The sequence below is a fragment of the Triturus cristatus genome, chromosome 5_1 (genome assembly GCF_964204655.1).
Source record: "Triturus cristatus chromosome 5_1, aTriCri1.1, whole genome shotgun sequence".
Taxonomy (NCBI): Eukaryota; Metazoa; Chordata; class Amphibia; order Caudata; family Salamandridae; genus Triturus; species Triturus cristatus.
The window spans coordinates 102,452,139-102,476,546 of record NC_140587.1 but is presented as its reverse complement, the minus strand read 5'-3'; the positions used below and the strand labels follow the sequence as shown (position 1 = coordinate 102,476,546).

The window sequence follows — 24,408 nt, the reverse complement described above, 5'->3', positions numbered from 1 at the left end:
GTGTGCCTCATGACCCTCAGAAAGGGGTTCGGACACTCACTATCTGCTGTGAGAGGCTCACCTTGCACAAAGGCTGTGCCTGCACTACAGCCAGAAAATTACACTAGTAATGGAACCATTCCTGGTTCCAGAGCCTGAGGCTGTGGATTCACGTCTCCGGTCCAGAAAATGACAATAAATTTCCGATCTAAACCACCCCACTTTGTTACAGGTTCTTTTTAACAAAGGAAGGTAGTGTTCTTCAGTGTCTATTATAGCTGGTGCCTGCCTCACAACCAGTATCTCAGAGTTGAAAGGACAACACCAGAAGTCTGCACAACTTGCAGGAGAAGCTGTGGAGGTTACCTGTTTGCTTGGAGAGGGGAGGAGGAGAAATTGTACAGGAGGAGAAACCCATCTGTGTTACCAGTGCAAGGATCAGCCAGAAGACACAAACGTATGTGTGGAGTACGTCTGGGGCTGACCCGAGCTGAGAGAGGTCACTTCAGTTCATTTGGCTATCTACTTGAAGGGACATTAACACTCATTAATAGTGCGCAGACCAGCATTTCCACAGTGACCTGAGAAGCCCGCTTGCCACTGCAGGTGACCAGTGTGTGGGCACACATTGCTAGTAGAGTCGAGGGACTTCCCAAACAGCCAGGAGGCCTCAAATGCTAAAGGGTGCATGTCCTCTGATCCCAGTACTCCATGCCGCAACTTTGATGTGACCTAAAAGGCAGGGCTGCTCTGGGGAGATTTACAGATTTTGCCCAGAATCAAAGGATGGTGAGCCGACGCCGAGACTCAAACCTGAGTCCCCAACTCCGTAGTCGGCAGCTCTGACCGTTATGCCACATCCTCTTTCTTAGAGCCATAGAAGGACGGACCCAAGGACACCACTGTCAAACAACTTCAATCACCAAAGTTGGGGTCCAGTAGTGCTCGTTTTCCTCGACTGGAAGAGAAAGAGCATTAAAACAAACAACGTCTAATAAAGAGTATGTTACTAAAGGACCACAACTGGTGACAGTCACAGAGCGCGCAATCCAACCGGTGTTGCTTGGGCTGTGGCACCACAAGCACAAACAGTGCAGGTCTGCGCCACATAACTGGGAGTGTCACTGGCACAAGTAGCATAGCTTGAACCCAACTTGAGTCATAGGCAAATGCTGAAGCCTGCCAAACACCTAAACCAGGAACTGGGAAAATCCAAGAGGGAGACCGTTACAAAGATGTCAATCAAATACAGAGGTGAAAAGGAAAAAAGGCACATAAAAGGCAGCCTCCAATGCAAATTTTTAACTTCATGCAGTCAAATGCTGAGGAAGGGAATATCATTTGAACGTTGGTTATCATGGGTGATTTACACCAAGGAAAGGCCTAGTGGCAAATGCTCATTGCAACATAGGAGGAATGCAATTTACCATCATGTCCTAATTTAAGTTGGATGCTACAGCTGGAGCAAATGCAATTAACACCTAATTTAGCAAAATCACAAGGGTATAAAATGTCCTACAGGATCTTTTGCTCTTGGTTTTGTAGATGCTAGCCACTACACACACACACACAATCAATCCAGGATTTGTCCTTCAACCAGAAACTGAATTAACACACAAACCCTTTCACAAAGATATACCTTTGGATAGTGAATCCACACGACTGGCAGTAGCGGAATGGTGATCAGGAGGCAACCGCTGGCATTCAGTATGTGAAACGGTGCATGCAAACGCCATTCGTGAGGAATTATTTTCAGACTGAAACCCAATTGCATGCTCCTTTTTGTCACCATAACCTCCTGGACCGGGCTTTTTTTCTTTTGAGCAAGTAAAAGAGCTAGCCTCCTCATCTGGGTGGTTTACGTTCTCAGACAGAAGTGTATACGTATGCCTGTGGTCTTTCTCAGTTTGTGATACAGTGAAATTGTCTTTTTCATTGTTGCAGCTATCTAGTGCTTTTACACTCCACAATGATGTGTCACTGCTAACTCTCAGCTGGAAAGTATGTGTAGAGCTACAGGTTTCTGCAATCTCACCACAAAGTCCCAGAGCTTTTTCACTTCTTTCTTTTACTTGTCCTGTATTGTTGGTACTGCTACAATCTTCTTCTGGCGTCTGTTCATATGTATTAGAAGAAAATGACCAGCCACTATTGTCTATTGACCCTTCTGTGAAAGGCTGTCCTGTGCCACCACAATCGAGCGACTTTGTAAACTGTAAATATGAATCTTTGGATTCAGTAATAGTCAGAATCTCTTCATCATCACTGGCAAGTGAGTTGTTTGTATCAAAATTGTCAATGTCTTTTATATTTTCTAGTTTGCATGTCCCATCATCTGCTTTTTCCATTTGCATTTTGCATTGTTCCAGATTGAGGGAGGAGTCACCCAAATCTTTGGTGGCCTGTAGGATATCACACTGAATTGCTTCATTAACATCTACACCAACAACTGTGCTTGCTTCATGTACAAACTCCTTTCCATTAAGTTCAACATTGGGTGATTCTTGTGCTGCTGTATTTGAAATAGTTGTGGAAAATTCAACCAGTGCCACTCCTGTGCCTGAGAAAGTCTTAGCTGTTTTTTCAACATTCCCATCAAATTCCTCTGATGCAAGGGAGTATTTGCCAATATCTTTAGAGACTTCTCTAAACCTGCATTTGGCATCTGATGTAGAAACAGTCTTGTCTAAATCTACTGAATTCGAAACACCAATAACATTTTGACTGGCTAAATCGTCAAGTTTAGATTTACAACCAATACTGATCTCACCTTTCTCATTTATAGACTCATTTGTGATCTTATTGTTAATCAACTGGACACAAGCAATATCTTTTTTGACAGTGGGATCATCCAAATCGTTCTTGACCTCTTGAAAGCTAGATTCAGCACTCACTTTCCTGTCACTGTCACACCGAACTGGGGAGGTTGCTTTTGATTCTGCCGAGTAGGCTTCAACAACTACACAAATCCCCATTTGAGCAGGTGCCTCAATCATTTTTGATGTTTGTGACTCAGTTCTTTCAACTCTTAATGAAATCGGAGATACTTTCACTACATTAATATTTGCAATGGTGTCTTGGTTGACACATGGGGGATAAGATGCAGAGGACTGTTTTCCACAGGGCTCATTATGGTCAAGGTCTTTCGTGTCTCCAGCTTTAAGAGCAGGGCACGACGATGCGTGTGAATCTCCAGAATTTACTTGAATTTTCGAATGCTGCATTACATCTGTTGATCCACATCTAACCTGGTTCTGCTCCTCCAACACATCATTTGCACAGCGACCAAGATATTTGGAACCCCTTTGGTTCTCTGAAGGATATGATGCATCTAAACAACCCCCTCCAATCTCTCCTCTTTCTTCATGAAGAAGCGATTGATTTTTGCAATCGGAAACTTGGGAGTCAGTCTGCTCGTCTATCACCAAAGAAGACAGATCGGTGTCTTCTGAACAATCGCTAAGGCTGCAGTGGCTTCCAAATGAAGAACCTGATGAATTGGCATGTCCTAAATTATAGCAATGGTCTATGTATACGTTGTTATCAAGGGAGTTTTGAACTGCAGCTGCATCTGAATTGTTAGCATCCATTATACTTTCTGAACACGGGATCTGGTTTGAAAATCCAAAACTGACCTTATCTAGTTCCTCAGATGCACTGCTTCTACCACTATTAACTGCAGTTTGAACAGGTAAGTCTGCAGTAATCTCTTGAATACTGCATTCGCTGCATATTGCACTCTGTGGCTTATCACCATCTAAAGTAATAGGTTTGTTTCCATTCAGGTTTCCTTCCTTATACTGTCTCGCTGCTACATCGTTATCCACCAGAGTTACTGTTGCTTCTTTAAAATTATCAATACCAACCATATCCATTTCTTTATAATCACTCTCTTCCTTTTCAGAGTCAGTGGAAATGTAATTTATTTCCTCCTCAAGGCCCACAGAGGAGCCATCTTCGTTTTCAGAAACAGATAAAATACTGCCCTGGCTGCCGGACGATGGGTTCGATGCAGCAGTGAGGCATCCTACTTCACGATCTCGATCCATAATCAACTGGCTTGTCAACGATGCACTTATTATCTCATTTTCAAAGTCACTTTTTGAACAGGGTTCTCCGTTTGCACACTGAATAGCTGAAATTCCTATTCCCTCACTACAGGTTTCTTGTTTTTTACCATTCATCTCTCTAGACTCCATCTCCTCTTCAAGCATCAAAGACTTGTTTGTCTTTTCAACAATCACAAGTCGGCTACCAGATAAACAACTAGACCACTCCTCATCCTCTGAAGTACTCACTTGATTGGCATTGAAGGCATCTTCATCGCTGTCTATCTCAATCCTGACGCTTTCAACACAGGGGGATGATGCTGCATTTGAATATTCACTATCATAGGTAGCATCTGAACAGGAGATCCCAATTGCTGCAACGGTTCTTTCCTGATCAATTCCCACATCTTCTGTAGAATCAGCTGCCTCGTTTTCCAAAAAAGAGGACTCACTAGAGTTATCAGTAGGATCTAAAATTTCAGTTTGACTGCAAGATAACAAACTGGACCAGTCACTTTCAGAGGAGACGGCTTGATCACTAGAAGTTGTATTTACTTCTATTTTTCGCTCACCGCCAGCTATCTGAGATGATGAATTGCTGTTTGAACTTTTAAATTCTAATTGTTCTGAATGAGAGAAAACTAGACATGGTTGTTCCTGTATTTCTTTGGATAAATGTGAATTTTGGATATCTGAATGTGCTATACTGATATTTTTTACTTCCGATGAGGCAGAGGACACAGCAAGATGTTCAATTGTTTTTTCCAATGTATTTTGCGTTTTGGCTGGGAAACTCGGAGACTTGGCATTACCCAGGTTAAGGACTTGGTTTTCACTTACAGTATTTTCCTCATGCAGGTGTTCTTTTCCATCGTCAACAAAAGGTGATGATTTCTCAACTGACAATTTATTTCCTGGGGTGTGGATCTTTTGTGTTGAAGAGACGCTGGCATTGTCAGTTTTATCTATGGTAAGAGTTTCATCCTCGTCATTTTCCTTACATGCACTGGTGATTTCTTCTATGAAGACAGAAGAAACATCCACTGTGCAGGACTTCTCTTCCCTGTCTAAAGCTATCATTCTATTTAATGTGTTTTCTTCAAAAGCAGTCTGTTGCAGTTTGCTTGCAAACTTAGTTATTGAAGCTTCAGACCCCACTTGGATTTCCAAGCATTTCAATATCTTTAAATTTGCAGGACAACTCTGGCCCAGGTCTTCATCAGAATTTTTATCTTTTCCAGCTCCTTTTTGCGAGTTGGCTACTGCTACTTTCTGATCAAGGAAAGAGTCATCAAGCTGTTTGATAGGTCCTTGGGCCGTGCACTGTTCACCCACCGAGAAACTTGAAGATTCCTTAAAACTGAAAGTAACATCTTGAGTGCCAGTTTGACTTGCATCACTTGTCATCATGTCATCTGTATCCAAGCGAACTGGCCAAGATGATTTCACAGAATCGGGTTGTAATCTACTTGCTAAACAGTGAAGTGTTTTTGATGTGCTAATACTATCCTGGCCCAATTCATAATTAGCAGATGGTGAATGAGCAGAACTATGGCACTCTGAAGTACAGACTGTTTGATTAGGATCCAAGACAGCTTCTTTAAACTGCCCTTCTATTTTATCATTATCTGCACAGCCTGGCAGGGTTGTATTCAGAAGCAATTCTTTCATATGAATATCAGAACTATGGGTGTCTTTTTCAGAACAAACATTTATCTGATCTGTTTCCATAGGAGAAAAAGCATTGTAAACATTTGTACTCAATGAATTCTCTTCCAGGAGTCTGACTTCAGGCATGGAGGAAGGTAAGTCCCTGTCTTTGATGTCCCCTTGGATCCTGCACTGGCTTCCACTGGAGCAATGAAGAGACTCATCACAGCTGAAAGAATTTTCCCCACAATCTTTATCTTTCACTTCACGATCAACGTGAACATTTGAAACTGATTTAGAACCAGTCTCCATTTGCTTTTCTGGGCACTTACCCATTTCTTCTAAATTTACACTGATCAAACCGGATTTATCTTTAGAAATTCTTTCGTCATCGCAGGTTCTATATTTATCACTAATTATTTCTTTTTCATATCCAAGTGAAGTAGCATCTGGGAGTTCAGGAGCATCGTAATTTCTGTATTGGTTATCCATTTTGTTCAAGCCAGGTGTGCAGACGTCTCTCTCTTCTTTAGACACACTTGACGCATTTACAGCACTTTCCTCAACAGAGACACTTTTCCAGTTATCAATTTCAGAATGTCCTTTGGGCCATTCATTGCCATTGAGTGAACCAACAGTCACATACTTTAGCATTTTGCCTTTTTCCATGTTGCCACTGCTGTTCAAAGGCTTCAGAAAAAAACTTTTGACAAGTAATGCTACTAGGCCTGACTCTTGTGCAGCATTTTTACGAACATCCATGTGACCCTCACCAACTGAAGTGCTTTGAGTGCAGTGCCAATATTTCAAGAACTCTCTAACAAGGTTTCCAACAAGCTTAGCACGATAGTCCTTGGGGTCAACAATAAGTAGAGACTCAGAAGAAGATAGTGAAAGGCATGTTTTTTTGGGAGGACAGGACTCCTCTTCAGGATTCAAAACTTCCATGAATGTCCTTTTTTTGTTCCTATTGTCAGAACAGTCTTCCTTAACATCTGCATCAATGATACTCAGAGACATATCAGACATTGAATCGAGAGCCTCACTTTTAGAATCTAGAAATGGGCCACTGCGGGGTGAGCATGGTTCTACGAACTCCATATCACCATCTTCCTGCAGCTTACTTGGTAACATGCCAGGCAGGAAATCTTGGCTCAGGTTGTTGCAGCTGGGGAGCAGAATTCGGTCATGTCCCTTTAAATGGAAATCAGTTGTTCTGTCAGAGACTTCTATAGGTGAAGATGGAAAGGCATGTTGTGTTGACTTGCTGATTTCAGATAAACGTTTCCGAGTTCCTATCTCATCTCCTCTACCAGAATCTGACATGTTATCATAATGCCGAGGTCCAGTCTCTCCTAAAGAGGAAATGTTGTCAAACTCATCATTTCCGTTCATTTGACATTTTACCATTTTCTTCCCTCCGTGTGAGACCTCTGATTCAATGGCTGTTTCAGAAACTTTGAGAGCAGCCACAAAATCAAGATCTCCGATATCCTTGTCAGAAGCCAATCTTAATTCTGGGTGGCTCTCCAGACTGGTCTTTTGTCTGCTATCTTTGTTTGGAGCATTGTGCTGGCAGTCGGTATCCATGCTGTTTTGATCCTCTTGATCTTCACCATGTTTATCCTGCTCCTGCACCATCAATGGAAGCTCACACTGGCTGGTACTTTCAATAGAAGAGGCAACAACATTCCTATCATGCATTTCTGACGATAAAAGAGGAACTGGTAATGGTTTCTTTGCTGTACAATTTGGGACATGCTCTTCTTTGTTTAAAAAGCATTCAACAAGTTCCGTTTCTGGCTTCTCACAAGGTTCATGGTTTTCTTCGAATCGGGCCACATTTCTGTTAATGGAGGTTGTAAGTTGTGCTTTGTTGGATTTTGCCTCATTTAATAATTCCTTCTTGCCATCAATGTGAGGTGTTCTATCCTCATTTACACATTCAGTATCTGAAACATGCAGTCTCAGTTCATGGCTTCTCAATGATTTGCACGTCTCCAAATACAAAACCTCATTTACACCATCTGCCAGGACATCAAACATGCCACTTCTAACAGTGCTAGGGTGCTCACCAGAATTACTCGTGCTCGATCTACAAGAATTTTTCAGGCTGGTCAGACCGATCTCAAATGTCCTTTCAATCTCAGGCTTCAAGTGCCCTGCCTGATCACCTTTCTCAGATGAGTCGAGTTCCAAACTGCTGTGGGAAGGTTCAACTTCATCAACTTGCACACTGCTCTGTGTAGAGCCAACACTGCTGTCTAGCTGTTCTAAAGAAGGTTTGATATACATTTCAGAAACATCCTTACCCACAAGAATTGGCAACGCAATGGATGGAGTGTCTGTCTCATGCAGGGTATTGGAAAAGCACAAATCACACTGAGGACTACTCGGCATAAGCAAAGGTTTCTCACTAAGCATTTTACTTATGTTATCACAAGAATCTTTTTTTTCTGCATCCTTCTGGGAAGCATTCTCAATCGTATGATCCTTCATTGCATCAATCTCCTTGGCCACTTTTTCCTGGTCTTTGAGCTCACTGGCCTCAAGCTCCATGATAATTGTTTCTTTGGCCTCAACCTCTGTGGCCTTTTCTTTGTTGGCTTCAACAACCTCCTTAGTCTCAACCTCCTTGGCCTCATTTTCCTTCACCTCAATCTCACTGGCTTCATTTTCCTGGTCTTCAACCTTCATGCCAGCTTCGCTGACATTTTTTTCTTCCATTTCGTTTTCACCTTCTGTGTTGTCATTAAGTCTCTTATTGGAAAATGGCATTATTATACTGCCCATTAAAGAGGAAAACCTATTACATCTTGTGGCTGGAAGTGGCATGGAGCCAGAATTGAGGAGATTGTTGGTTTGCAAAATATCTGTTATGGTTGAATGGTTGTGTCCTTTAACACTGGTTAAACTGTCAGGACCTATTGCGGGGATGGATCTTGAAGATGTGCCACTTGCAAATTCAACTGGTCCTTTTTGTAGAGGTGCCTCACATAAAGGCATATCTTCTCCCCTTGTAGTATATGTTTCAAGATGAGTAGCATCTAAATTAGGGCTTAGACCGTCATCCTTTTCAGTCTGTTGAAACCTTTGTACTGCAACTATTTGTCTGTTATTGTCAGAGAATGCCTCTTCTGGCTTCAGCTCAGAGGAATCTGCTTTGATCTTTTCATTAGAGTCAGGCACTGATAGCATTAATCTGCATGTCTGATTATTAGATTCTTTTAATTTCTCCTCCACATTCACATTTGTGACACTTATCGATTCAACAGAAGAAGCGTCACAAATTAGAGATTTCACATCTCCAGCTCTCAAGCAGTTGTCTGGAAGAGTCACAGTTTCCTGGTCAGTTAACACAGGACAGCGAGTTTGTATCCGAGGTGGGCATAGCACATTTACTTGAAGTACATCACATTTGCAAACATCCTTAAAGGGCTTATTAGAAAACCCACTTGTGGGAGACTCTGTAAGTTGCATTTCCTCTGCTGATTTACTTAATGAAATGGGAGGGCAGTAAGCCTGCTCATTTCCAGTACTTAACACTGTGAACTTATCAGTGACTTTTGCTCCCTTCTTCATGGCATCCAAAGAGTTTAACGAGAGAGGACTCTGCATTACAGTGTCACTATCCCCAATGTTATAATCTTTTGTGTGTGATTCTCCGAAAGCACTTGTGTGCGTAATCTTCAGCTCAGAACCTGTGTCTAGTAAGTCTATTTCCTTTTCACTTGCTGTAGGTCTTGGATGCATACTTATCAGTAACTGACCATGTTTTACAGACAAATCTCTCTTGCCACTTGATATTTCAGGTAACAAAGGAGCACAAGGGCTAGTTTCTTTTGAAGTCACAGACTCAATTTGTTTGGATGCAATTCCTAGCTCTCTCTGGTCACCTGACTCAACATTGCAATCTAAATCACTTGGGTTGTTTGCGAGGTGGCTTTTGACATCAATGTCAGACCAAGAAAGGTCATCCAACTGCAAGGTTGTCTTGTTTTTATTGCTTCCAGGATGCTCCCTGAATTCTGAAAAGGATTGCATATCAGCCATTTGATGTATACTGTGGTCAGTGATGTCACCAGACCCATGCTCTGCAGATTTTGGTTCGGAGGAAAGCTTTATGGACAAACACTTGCCTAAAGAACCGTTTTCTTGAGCACACAAGTCACTTTTGCTTTCTCTGTTGAAAAGAGAAAGTAGACCAGTTTCGTCAACCTCAATCTGAGTCGGAACTATCTTTTTAGAATGTTCACTTGCATACATACTTTCCTGCAGCATTACTTCATTGGACTTTCTGAAACCAACTGTTGAGATCTCGGAAACTGGTCTAGGGCAGCAAGATTCCTCTACATTGAAAGTATCCACTGGAGGCTGATACTGAGAAACAGGTGTTTCTGTTTTACAACTGGCATCATAAGACACACTCATAGAGGGGGCACCTTCAGACCCTAGCGACTCTACTGAACGAAAGCGTATGTGATTCTCACAGTGATCCTGCTCTTTCACAAATGGAATATTCTTTGAATCATTTTTAATTTCTTCTCTAAGCAATTTCTCACTGATGTCATCAGGCTCTACAATCTCCTCCACTGTGTTGCCATGCAAACTGTCTTTAGCATTAGCGGCAATATCTCCCTTATAACCAGCTGGGTAACTCTGATACACAGGCATTTCTTCAATAGCAGGACTTAGTTTTTTGGTACAGTCAGCAAACATCTCTGCATGACCTATGTGGCATGCATGGTCGTTGATCACTTTACTTCCCTCGAAATTCTCACTTGGTGCTTCAGAAATTATATGGACCTGGTCATGAACATCCGCAGCAGCACTGAGAGTAGATGGGCGGGGAAGAGGATCTGTCAAACTGGGAAAAACTTGAATTTTACCAATGTCAGAACCTTCCTGGTGTATATCCATTTTATCACTGCTATTCACTGTCCCAGCCAAAATGGCAATGTCTGCAGCATAGTTGGTTTCCACTGTTGACTCTGGCATACGATCTCCTGGATTGGACTCCTTGAAGCACATCCGGACACCAGCAGTGCTAAGATGACCATGCTCTACACTTGCATAATCCGTTGTTTGTTTGGCTAAATCAGAACACACATTCTCGTTACGAACACACTCGAATCCGTGGAGACTTGGAGAAGCACTTTCTTCTTCCACTTGCAGAGTTTCCGAGTGGGCTACAGAACAATCATGTGTGCTTGTAGGCGACATACCCTGCACAAACCCATTTGCATCAAGATTTATATGGGCATCGTTAACCTGAAGTAACACATCTTCCGAAAGGCAAATCTTATGCATGGGTTTTATTTCTTGCTCCAAGTTTGTCAACTTGCAAACAGAACCATATTTGTGCGGTTCACCTTCAACAAATTCAGAAATGGGAGGAACATGTTTTGCATCAATAATCATAGACTGACAAGCACACTGTGTGGAATATACAGGATCCTCCACTTGATCGTGTTGTCTGACCATGCAACACTCCTTTGCGTTGCTCAGTGTTCTTTGAACTCCAGGCAAGATTTCAAAGTTTGTTTCATGAATGGGTGATTGTTTCTCACAGGCAGACACTGGTAATATGCTACTGTCGTCAACTGCCACTTGGGAAAAGCCAGATTGCTGAATAAGCTTTGGGCCTTTGTCTGAAGTATATGCTAGCTTTGCAACTGAAGTCACAATATCATATTCGGGTGATTTGGAACGAAGTATAGCTGATTCCGAGCTAGAAATCTTCTCAGTAGGATTCGCAGTTTCTGGTGAAGTTGAGATATCGGGTATTGAACAAGTTCCAGAAGATTCATGTCTTGAGCTTGTGCAAACATTCATTAGTGGCAACGCGGATAAAGATGACTTTGATGCAAAGGACGTCCCTGCTGCCGTTTCTCCTGTGGTTGTAATGGTGAAAGTAAGATTTGACGTGTTAGTAGTTTCAGATGCCCACACAGGACGGGAGAGAACCGAAAATCCAATCTTCTTTACAAAAGCCAAGTTGTGGCTTCGCAGCTCAGGAACTTGCACAGAGGCCAGGACAGGCCACTGGACCTGAAAGAAACAAAGAAGGTGTAGTCAGTATATGTATTACTATAAAGTACCAACAGGCAGCGCAACAAATTCAACCAAAATAAAAGGAAAAAAAATAGCCCAAAGAGCATTTGCTATGGAATACCAGGCACACGATTTGCAGTTTGGGTAATTAACCTACTTTCATAGGCCAATTTTGACCAAATTGGAATAAATATGTCTTTGTTGAACACAGGCTCTCTTACTAGTCATATCCGTAATAAATGATAAACCATAGCCAAATTTCTAAGGCACTATTTATAAACAGCCCACATTACACAAGAAACAAGTTACTCACCCTGTAACTTTTTGTTAGTATTGCGTAGCATTATCGAAGCATATTCTTTGAATATGATGTTTGCAACTTGTTATTCATTCAAGAAATGTGGATCACCAGATCTTTTGCAGCTCCCTCCCTTAAACCTTACTGCACCAGGTCACAGACTCCAACTTAGATAGTTTTCTGCCCAGCTATTAAGTAGTACAAGGGATGTGTAGTGATATAGATAAATTTAAGTTTTATTGTGAACGATTAGATAATGTAATAGAAATGATCAGAACATCTGTGATCATTAGCCGCTATGGGGAGGTAGATGGAAACAAGCAATTCTCCAGTACTACACGCTATGAACAGATGGTTGCAGGGTAAGTAACATTTTCCGTTCATAGCATGTGAGGTTGTTGACATGGATGGTTTGCATAGACTGCAAGGCAGTTTCTCCGCAAGCGGTGGCTAGTTATGAAAATGTTTGAAGTACTGTTCTTAAACAGTTTGGATGACTGACTGCTGACGGCCTGACTGTCCAGAGTAGTGTTTAGTAAATTTGGGAGATAGTTACTAGGCAGCAGCTACACGATATCTGCTAATGGTGTGTTACCAACCAAAGTTATCGTGGCCACTCTTACATGTGGAGTGTGCTCCCGAGGCACATGCCCGATCTGGAGATGGGGTGTCCCATATGGGGTTTAGTAAATGACACAGAGTTGATTTGTATTACAAAAGGACTTCATTCTGTAGATGCAATACAGGATTGCACTTTTGGCATCCAGTGTGTGCAAAGCCCTTTCCTCTGTAAAATCTGGCTGCAGGAAGAAGATGGGGTTCGCAATGGTTTTCGTTGATGTGAATGGGTAGGAATTAAGGAATTATTGTAAGGACGACCATATCCCTATGGACCTGCATGAATGGTTCCTCTATTGTTAGGGCTAGCCAAACGAAAAGGGGTCTGAGGGAAGGGACTGCCACAAGGAAGGTTAACTTCCATGAGGTGGGATATCAGTAGATGTGATATATGACTGTCATGTTATTCATCTTTATTAGAACTGTTTGCCCTGGATGAGGTGAAAAGTAAGCTCTGAGAGCTAGATGGATGGCCAGAAGCTCCAAGTAATTCATGTGCTGCCTTCATCTCGTTGAGGGATCTATGTACACTGGGCAGCCATGTGGTGGAGCGGTGCTCTTCACCCCATGAGTGAGTCATATGTGGTTATGGTCAGTTGCGGAAGAGAGTCAAGGAAAGGTTTGCAGAGCAACAAGGTATTGCTGTTCCACCACATGAGAATAGGCTGGGTTTTGGCCTTTACTAACACTAGATGTGCCTGCTGACCCTGCGCTTGTGACCATTGCCCCGTGAGGCATTCCTGAAGCATGCGCAGTCTAGTCTGGAACACTATCATACTGCCAGAAGCCATAATCGCTCAGCAGTTTTCTTTTACTGTCATTAGTGTGAGATGATGTTTTGTCTCAAAAAGACGCAGGGCAGGATGGATGTAATGTGGAAGATAGCGTCTTTTAGATCAAAAGCAGTGGTGAAGTCATCTTGTCTAAGCAGCAGGATGACATCTTGCAGGGTGGTCATGTGGAAGTTCTCAGACATAATGTAGTGATTTAGTGGTCTGAGGTGTAGGATCTGTAGAAGATAATCATCCTTCTTGCTATTAGAAATAAGAGTGGCTACATGCCCTGGCCTTGATGGTGTGGGGACACTAGCTCAATGTCACCTTTGGCAAGGAGTGTCTGCATCTTTATTTGAGTAGCGATAGATGGTCTTGGCTGCGAATGAGTCAATGAGGTGGGATCTTTGGGGGCAAGATGTGGAACTCAAGGCAGCAACGTGATCATACTACCAAGAGCACCCACTGATCTGAGGTAACTTCCTCCCAGTGGGGAAGGAAATACCTTAACCTTGCCCTTACAGGGGTTGTGTGATTCTTGGGAGCTGGGGAATGGATGAATAGTGATTGTTTGATGGTGGAGGCACCCCAGTTGGAGCCTTCTCTTTACACTATACATCCCTTGGATGTAATAATTTGAGGAAGTCGTGAAAGGACTGCTACTGGCGCAACAGCTCATCTCGAAGTGGATACTGAGGCTTTTGCTCCACTTCTGGGCTGAAATTATTTGCCAAAAGATGGATTTCCGTGCAAATGTCCATGTTATGTTGTTGAGTGGCCCTCTGGATCTCCACGTGGTAAGAAGTTTTGTTATCAGGCAGACACGATTTGGAGGGTTAAGGATCTGAATTTGGGTTGTTAGTTGGGTCAGCTCTATTATCTTCCCATTGGATCATCTCATTGAATTGTCCCCTCTCCCACATGCAAAAGGCTCATAATAAGGACTTCAGGGGTCTGAAAATTGTGTGTAGACATTCTTAAGGGGACTGGAGACTGAGGTGGTGTGCAAGGATGAGGAGGTGGCAGTAGGGGAGAAGAGTGCCTTGGAATAGGTGGTGGACTAGTGCCCCTACATCTAACCCTTTTAGGTGGTAGAGGTATGGTTGTATTAAAGGATAGCTCTCCCAGGAAAGATAATTTGTGCTACTTCGGGATGTGAAACGTTATGTGGAAAGAGTTGGATGGGGGCAGATTTGTAAGGATCTTCCAGTGGATGAGCAAAGTTTTTATCAGGACCTCTTGCAACTCCTGTATTACAAGCATTTGTCGTACCAGATCAGTATCTAAAGCGTTTTTTGCTACTGGGTTGGAAGCCATTTATTATGTAACCTTCAGCAATGATTTAGCTCCAAAGGTGAATGGTCAGAACCTCAGTAGATAGGCACATTCGACAAGCCACTGCTCCTTGCCTAAGAATTATTCCAACTGTAGCTGTCAGCAAAAAAAACACACCTGGAGAAACGGTTATACATTTACAAGACACTGTTGATTCAGACTCCAACGTTGACACCCAAGTTGGCCAAGTCCTCTTCCAACACATTTGGGGATTTTTATTGCATTAATTTTCAGTTTTCTTTCATGGGATGAATCTGCTAGTGTATTCAGAGCTTACAACTATCAATGAATATACTTTATAGCTAATTCACATATAGGCCTAGTACTCCTTCAAGGAGACCTTCATTATCCCTTCTGCAGTCATGCTGTCATTTTTACGTGAAGAACTATGACATATACATGTCAATATCATAAAGCCCCTCCCCCTCGAGCTTGGTGGCCATATTTTTGGCCTTCCCAATGGAGGCTAAACACCTTCTCATATGCGGTGGGGAAAGAGTTTGCCGATGCAGCTGCTTTCCAAATTTCCAAATGCACTCTGTATATTGCCTGCAAGCACTTGAACCCATAGAAAACCCATACGCGGAGGGTGTGGCCAAGATGGTGACCGGAGCGGGCGTTGCCTAAAGGAGCTCCGTGCACGCCCGCACCAACTCCTTTTAGAGATCCTGCCAATCCCTCGCCCAGCGCCAAACAAGTGCACCGTTTGGCTGCAGAGGGGAAGGCTGACACTCGGTTCCCGGTCCGATTCTTGGAGGACCGGCCCGACCTCTGATTTCAGCGGTGGCCGGAAAGCCACTGCCAGTGCGGCCGCGACCTGAAGTGCGGATCGCGGGAGTTGACCCACCCGAGTTGGGCTGGGAGCAAGCAGAGTCACCGCTGGGTCTCGATATGTGATGTATGGATCCAGGCACATCAGATAGATAAATGAATAAATATGACAAGATGAATAATGAATATGCTACTTACCAGTATGCATCTGTTCTTGGCATGTAGGGCTGCTGACATTCATATCTGTGCATAGATCGCCGCCTAGTGTTGGGTCCGGATGTTTGCACGTTGTTGTCCTGGAAGAGTCTTCGAAGTATCCTTGGATAGGTGACTCCTCCCCTGGACTACAGTGCGCATGGGCATCCTCTCCATCCTCAGATTGTTTTTCGCCATTGTGGCAGTGATGGAGTAGATACAGAAAGTGATGACCATGCTTACAGTAATTCTGAGAGCTGCAGCTGCTACAGGCGCCGGGGAGGAGGGAGGGCGATATGAATGTCAGCAGCCCTACATGCCAAGAACAGATGCATACTGGTAAGTAGCATATTCAGTTCGAGGCATGTGGGCTGCTGAATTCATATCTGTGCATAGAATACATAGCAGTGCCCTCTATTGGCGGCGGCTACCCGTGCCAGCTGCAGCGGTCTGAAAAAGTGTTTTGAGAACAGCCTGTCCTACAGCTGCCTGCTGTTTTGACTGCACATCTACGCAATAGTGTTTTGTAAATGTGTGTGTAGTGGACCATGTGGCTGCTCTGCATATATCATGCAGGGGAATATTTCCTAGGAAGGCCATGGAAGCCCCCAACTTACGTGTTGAGTGGGCTCGTGGTGGAATAGTTAATGTGCGTTTTGCTTTTTGATAACAGATTTGAATACACTTAACTATCCATCTGGCTATCCCTGCTTTGGAGATGGCGTTACCTTTGTGGTGTGGGGCAAAGGCAACGAACAGTTGTTTTGTCTTCCTGAAGGGTTTAGTCCTATCGATGTAGTACATGAGGGCCCTCCGTACATCTAGTGTATGTAGTGCCCTTTCTGCAACAGTTTGTGGGTTTTGGAAGAAAACTGGCAGTTCAATAGTCTGATTCATGTGGAACTGCGATATTACCTTGGGCATGAATTTGGGGTTGGTACGTAGTACGACCCTGTTGGTGTGAACCTGTATAAATGGCTCTTGAACGGTTAGTGCCTGGAGTTCACTAACTCTTCTTAGGGAAGTGATTGCTACAAGGAAGGCCACTTTCCAGGTAAGGAATTGAATCTCGCATGAGTGTAGAGGTTCAAAGGGTGGACCCATCAGGCGTGTGAGGACCAAGTTGAGGTTCCACATTGGAGCCGGTGGGTGGCTTGGTGGAATGACTCGTTTGAGTCCTTCCAAGAATGCTTTAATGGCAGGCACTCTGAATAGAGAGAGGTGCTGCCTGGTTTGCAGATAGGCTGAGATTGCGGTCAAATGGACACGTATAGAGGTGTACGCCAGATTGCATCGATATAGGTGTAAGAGATAACAGATGATGTTTTGGATGGATGTGTCCAGCGGGTTGATGTCATTATTACCGCAATAAATGACGAACCTTTTCCATTTGGCTGCATAGCAAGCTCTGGTAGTGGGTCTCCTGGCCTCCTTGATGATGTCCATACAGTCAGGTGGCAGGTTGAGATAGCCAAACTCTAGGACTTCAGGAGCCAGATCGCCAGATTCAGCTGTTGCGGATCTGGGTGCTGAACCTCTCCATGGTTCTGCGTCAAATGCGCGGGTTTGATCCGCAGCCTTTGATGCGGCACCACGGAAAGTTCGAGAAAGGTGGTGTACCACGGCTGGCGTGCCCACGTGGGAGCAACTAGGACGAGTGTCAGGGAGTGTTGTCCGAGTTTGCGAGCCACCAGCGGTATCAATGGCGCTGGGGGAAAAGCGTACGCAAATCTGCCGGACCAGTTCATCCATATCGCATTGCCCTGCGACTGCGGATGTGGGAATCTGGCGGCGAAGCTTTGGCATTTTGCGTTTTCGCTTGTCGCGAATAGGTCTATCTCTGGATGACCCCACTGCTGGAAGTACGGTTGGAGTACTGATGGGTGTAACTCCCACTCGTGCATCTGGTGGCTGTGTCTGCTGAGCAGATCCGCCATCTGGTTGTCCTTGCCAGGGAGGTGTTCCGCCATGAGGAACATGTTCCTTTGAATGGCCCACTTCCACATGCTCTGAGCCAGATGAGACAACTGTGGAGAGTGTGTTCCTCCCTGTTTCTGTATGTAGTACATTGCGGTCATGTTGTCCGTCCGGATCAACACGACCTTGTTGCATAGATGTACTTTGAATGCCTTCATGGCTAGGAAGATTGCCATCAATTCCAGAAGGTTGATGTGCAACTTCTTTTGTTGTGTTGTCCATAGTCCTTGCACTGTGTAGTGGAGTACATGAGCTCCCCATCCCTGGAGAGACGCGTCCGCTGTCAGTACTATCTGTGGGACAGGCTCTTGGAATGGTCGGCCCTTGCAAAGGTTTTGTGGATTCCACCAATGCAGAGAGTTGTATGCCCGACCGCTCACCAACACTAGGTCCTTTAACTGTCCTTGAGCCTGATTCCACTGACGTGCTAGGCACTCCTGAAGTGGGCGCATATGTAATCTCGCGTGCGGGACTATGAAGATGCAGGAGGCCATCATGCCTATCAACTGCATAAACACTCGCGCTGGAAGTGAGTGATTGGGTTTGAATTTGGAGATCAGCAGTTGTATGCTGTTGATCCTCACTAAATTTGGCTGAGCTGTGGCCGCCAGAGTGTCTATAGTCGCACCTAGGTACTGTTGTACGTGTGCGGGCTGGAGATGGGACTTTGGATAATTTAGTGAGAATCCCAGACTGTGAAGAAGGTGAATGGTGCGGGACATGTGGCTTGCACATTGCTGGGCTGACTTCGCTTGAACGAGCCAGTCGTCTAGGTAGGGGTAGACGTGTATATGCTGCCTCCGTAGATGTGCTGCCACCGTAGCTAGGCACTTCGTGAAAACCCTGGGCGCTGTTGTCACGCCGAAGGGAAGGACTTTGAACTGATAGTGCTGCCCCTGAACAGTGAACCGGAGGTATTTTTTGTGTGAGGGGTGGATGGGTATGTGAAAGTACGCATCCTTGAGGTCCAGTGTGGCTAGGAAGTCTCCCTGCTTGAGAAGCGGAAGGACTTGCTGTAGAGTGAGCATGTGAAAGTGCTCTGAAAGAATGTACTGGTTCAGGGGTCTCAGGTCTAATATAGGTCTGAGCGACCCGTCCTTTTTTGGAATTAAGAAGTAGAGGGAGTACACTCCCGCACCCTGCTCGTGGATGGGTACGACCTCTATAGCGCCTTTTAGAAGCATACTTTGCACTTCTTGCTGTAAGAGCGTTAAGTGCTCTGAGGACATAGGACGGCTTCTTGGTGGTATTGTGGGTGGAGTGGAGGTTAACTCCAGACAGTAACCGTATTTTACAATATCTTTGACCCACCTGTCCGTGGTGATGGAATTCCACGTGGACAGGAACCTTTGTAGCCTTCCCCCGACAGGTGTTATGTGGTCGGGAGGAAGGGAGAGGGCGTCACTGCTTGTTCTTGGGGGAGGACCTGGTGTTGCCGTAGCCGCGTCCTCTGCCCTTTGTGCTGGAGCCACGATATCCACCTCGGGTGTTTTTATCATAGGTGGTCTGTGTATTGCCTTTGTTATATGTTTGTTGTGACCCCTGTCCTCTACCTGCTCCCTTGTTTCCGGGGCGACGAAAGGAGCCGCTCCGAAAGGACTGAGTTTGTAGGGCGCCCATGGACTTTGCAGTGTCCGTGTCCTTTTTTATCTTTTCGAGGGTGGTGTCAACCTCTGGCCCGAATAAATAGTCGGGGTTGACGGGCTGGTTCAGTATATTGTTTTGTACCTCAGGCTTGAATCCTGAGATCCGCAGCCAGGCATGTCGGCGCAGCATGACGCTTGTGTTTATGGCTCTGGCAGCCGTGTCTGCAGCATCTAGTGCGCATTTGATGGAAGCGTTCGTTAGTAGCTGTCCTTCTCTGATGAGCATTTCTGCGCCTTCCTTGAACTGGTCAGGGAGATGTTGGAATATTTGCTCCAGTGTGTCATAGTGCGCTCTATCATAGCGAGCAAGGAGCGCTTGAGTGTTGGCTATGCGCCATATGTTGGCAGCTTGGGCGGCAACTCGCTTGCCAGAGGTTTCTAACACCTTGGACTCTTTGTCCGGGGGAGGAGCGTCACCTGTCGTTTGCGAGTGTGCCCTCTTGCGTGCATTCGCTACGACGATGGAGTCGAGTGGTAATTGTCCTCTGATGTAAGTAGGATCCCCAGGTGCTGATCTGTATTTTTTATCAATCCTGGGGTTTATCACTCGTGCCCTGGTGGGTTCTTTGAAAATGTCCTTGGCTGGTTTGAGGACCCCCTTCAACATTGGCAGAGTCTTTACATGTCTTTCTGAGGATGCAAAGGTGTCCATTAGAAAGTCATCTTCGATGGTATCAGAGTGAAGCTGTACCCCATGGTTATTTGCAGCACGTTCAATAAGAGCGTTGAACGCCGCAGTATCCTCCGTAGGAGATGTTTTTGCCCCATAGAGTTGTTGGTCCTGTGCATCGAGAGGTGCACTGGGGTCTGCAGGGTCGCCCCAAGTTTGATCAGGGTCCTGCTGGTCATCAGGGTCTGTGTCTGCATGGTAGGGGACTTGGTCATCCATGTAGTCCTCCAATGCATCCGTATCGGAGCGTGTGGGGGAGAACCGGTGTGGATCCTGGTAGGGTGAATGGAAGGGTTCATAAAGGAGAGGTTCCGATTCTGCAGGCAACTTCCTTTTTAGTGGGATCCTGAAAGGGTCCAAAGGCGGCTCCGAAGTTATCCTTCGGTCGTGGAGAATCATCCTGCCAGTGTCGGCGTCGATGATACGTGCCGGAGACGTCTCAGCAGGTGTGACCGTAGGTTGGGTGACCCGTGTCCTGAGTTGGAACATTTTTGGGATTGTCGACGGAGGCAAGCCGAAGGTAATGTTGGCCGGCACCGAAGGGGCTGCTGGAGCTCCGATCGAACCGGAACCCGACGTGTCCTGGAGGACAGCTGTGGTTTTGCTGCCTTGCGTCGCACCAGGTCGTACTTGGGGCGCCTTCGAGGCTTTGGCACCGGCCAGGCTCGTAGAGGCGGGCGCGGATTTTTTCGGCGCCGGCGGTTCATCGAGTCGAGGTGCAGAGAGCACCGTCGAAGTCTTCGATACCTGAGGCTTAGGTGTCGTCGAGGGAGCGATGCGAGACACAGCAGGCGGTACGGCCCTTGGTGTCGTTGGTGCCGGTAGCCGAACAGGTTTGTCGGTGCCGATGGCTTTTTTCCGTTTGTCGACTCCAACGTCGCCCGCTTCAAGTTCGGCACCGAAGTCCCTCTTGGTGCGGTCGGTGCCGACGCGGTGCGCTGGCGTCGAAGGCCTCGATCCGACCAGCGCCACTTTCAGTTTCGGTTTCGGTGGAACCGGAGCAGCTTTCGGTTTCGGTTTTGTGGTAGGGAAACCAGCCTGTTTATGTAGTAATGGCTGCCGCTGAACGTCCGAGGCCGGGCCCGAGGGCGGGGCCGAAGAACTGCGGGATGGGTCTCGGGTAAGGCCCGAAGGCGATCCCTCGACCGGAGCCATAGGCTGTGGCACTGGTGTTTCAACGGTTTGAACAGGTAGGCCTTGTTCATCATTGGAGCTACTCTCTTCGGCCCCTAAGGCCTCCTCGTCGTCTCCTACCTCGGTGTCGTCTTCACCTCTGTGGAAGAGTGACTCGTCTACCTCGTCCGATCCGGGTTCGTGTTCGGAAACGGGACTAGAGGGCATGACTTCTAATTCCTCGACGTCTTCGGCCTCGTCGAAGATGTCTGTTGGGGCCGGTGCCGCGTGCTGCGCCTCGAGTCTCGCCGCTCGTCGATTCCGCAGAGTCTTCTTGGAACGGAACCGGGCACAGGCCATGCATGTCGATTCGTCGTGGTCCGGCGAAAGGCATTTGTTGCACACCGGATGGACGTCGATGTGTGGGTACTTCGCATTGCATACCGGACACCTTTTGAATGGCGTCCTCGATTCCATCGTCGAAGTAGTCGATGGACAGGTAAATGCGAAAGAAGTCGGTGCTGAAATTTAGTAAACTAACAGGATTGTATCGAAACCCGATCGATAAACAGTACTGACGCAAACTAAAGGCCTTTTGGCCTCGAAAAATATTTTCCTAACTTGAGCTAAGATAGCACATCCGAACCCAATGGCGGAAAAAAACAATCTGAGGATGGAGAGGATGCCCATGCGCACTGTAGTCCAGGGGAGGAGTCACCTATCCAAGGATACTTCGAAGACTCTTCCAGGACAACAACGTGCAAACATCCGGACCCAACACTAGGCGGCGATCTATGCACAGATATGAATTCAGCAGCCCACATGCCTCGAACATGATGATCCAAGTTGATTTATTCTTCTTTGTGATTGAGGAAATCACTGGAGCACATCTGTAGAGGAAGAAGTCCAACCGCTGAATGTTGATTCAGTAGTTAGGACTTCCAACTTTAACAGATACAACACGCGGGCCCTCCTTGAAGGTAAACATACCTGCAAAGAGCGCACGCTATGGAATACAATAAGCGCCATGAATACATAACATAGAGAAGGGACATTACTTAAAGGGACATGAACATACTCTACACGATACTCCTAGCGGGAGCAGCGTGGGTCGCCTACCGGCTGCCCCTCGGCGGCCCTGAGACCGGCGTCCCCTGAGGCACTTTGAGTACAGAGGTAGGCCCGGGGAAGGGACATTACTTAAAGGGACATGCACATACTCTACATCACCTCCCTTTTTTTTTTTTTTTATAAAAGAAGAACAAGCTGTTAAAGGAAGAAAAAGTTAAGACAAATAAAAGTCGTTACATTTCACAGGGAATGAACAGTTCCTTGAAGGTCTGATTGATACTGAAGTTGTGGGTGTAGGAGAAGAGTAATTGAACTGAAAATTTGAGTCTTGAGAAGTGCATTGAGGGGATCTGTCAAAAGCAGATTGAGAAGATTGTGTGTGAGAATTGTCAGAAGGTGAGCCAATGGGAAAGTGAGAACATGAAAAGTTGTCAAACGAGTGCTTTGTCATCCGAATTTTGTTGGCTTGCTCAGGAGAAAGTTTAACTATAGCTCTTTTATTCCACCATCCCTTTCTATCCAAAAAAACCTTTTGCAACTTTGAGAATTTGTGTTGGTAGCAAAAATTTGGAAACACCTTTAATAACTCTATTCGGATTTTTGATCATGACCCAATCACCAATCTGAAATGTCTGCACAACAAGGTTAACAACAGAATCAAAGTTTTTCCTTTGAACTTCCTGTTGCACAAGAACATTTCTCTTAAAAATGTGTTTATCATGACAAGCTAAACAAGAATTATCTTTTCTCGAAATACTTTTTATCCATGATGGGCAGATGTTCCCATTAGGATTTCTTTTCTTAAGTAATCTAAAGTGAGATATGCCAGTAGTGAAATGAGGAGTAACAATGTTTGACCAAATCTTCTTTCTAAGGAAATCTTCAACATCAACATTGGAGGAAATTGCAGACTGAATGCCCTCCTTGATGAATCTATTCATTCTCTCAATGAGACCATTCGAGGATGGGGAGTACAATGCAACCCTAAAATGTTTAATGTCATGCATTTTAAAATATTCCTGCATTAGGGAAGAACAAAAATGTGAACCATTGTCAGTAACAATTTCTCTTGGGGAACCTTCAGCTAGAAAAACTCTGGTAAGAAATTTGATGACTGCATTAGAATTGGGAGTTTCACAAAAATCAAAGTCAACCCATTTTGAGTGGTAATCAATGAGCGCAATGATATACTGTCTATGCTGAGGCAAAACAATAAAAGGACCAGCAAAATCAATTGCAATTTTCGACCAGGGCTCCTCATGCAAAGGAACACAATGTAAAGGAAGATGAGATGTCTTCCAATATTTATCCAACACTAGGCATGTATCACAAATGTTAATCCAATTAGTTATATCCCCATCTAGGGCTGGCCACCAAAAGTGCTCTTTAAGTTTCCTTGAAGTGGCACCAATCCCTAAATAACCTTCATGAGCTGCATGAAAAAGTTTGTTTCTAAAAATGGTTGGAGGGACACATTGATCTCCACGAAAAATCACATCATTAACAATGGATAAATCATTTGATACTTGAGCAAATGATTTTAAAGTGGCAGGAAGGGAACGTTCTTTCGGCCAACCTGAGATAATCATGTTCTTAACAGCAGAGAGAGTGGAATCATCACAGTAAGCTTTGACCCAATCTGATTGCGAAATATTAAAAGGAGAAAGGACTAAGTCCTCGATTGAGGCAACAACACACTCGGTCATCAAATTTTGAATGTGATTGTCTTTCTAGACTACCTTTAAAGGAAAATCTATCTGCTCTCAGATTATGTCCTCCAGAAATGTGTTGTATAGTGAAATTGTATTTGTGTAACCTTGAAAGAATTCTGACCAGCCTAGCTGAAGCTTTCCCAGTGCCATTGCCATTGAGGAGGTGCAACAAGGGTTTATGATCACTAAGTAGAATGAAGTGTGAACCCCAAATATAAGTTTTACATTTACAACCGCCCATGAGTAGGCTAAAGCTTCTCTTTCAATAGTACTATAATTTTTTCAGCACTATTTAGGGATCTGGAAGCAAAGCCAATGGTGTGCTCTTTTGAGTCTATCCATAGACGAAGGACTGCACCCAAGCCATGTTGACTTGCGTCAACAGAGATCGTACACTTTAATCCAGGAGTGAAAGATGATAATGCAGGTGCCTCAATTATGACTTTTTTTTAGCTAGATTGAATGCATATTCAACCTCACTCGACCAAGAACATTTT

The 24,408-nt window shown here is 44.9% G+C and overlaps 1 protein-coding gene across 6 annotated transcripts in view; it reads right to left on the bottom strand.

The window, feature by feature from the left end:
* Positions 1-24,408, bottom strand: part of NUGGC (nuclear GTPase, germinal center associated) — a 1,337,967-nt gene that overhangs the window by 923,347 nt on the left and 390,212 nt on the right. For all 6 annotated transcript variants that reach the window (XR_014961415.1, XM_085604518.1, XM_085604516.1 and 3 more), the window contains one exon: positions 1,619-11,729. Coding sequence is in view for 5 of the 6 variants with exons in the window: in XM_085604518.1 (XP_085460644.1) it covers positions 1,619-11,729 (10,111 nt within the window). In the remaining variant the exon portion in view is untranslated. The remainder of the gene's footprint in view (positions 1-1,618; positions 11,730-24,408) is intronic.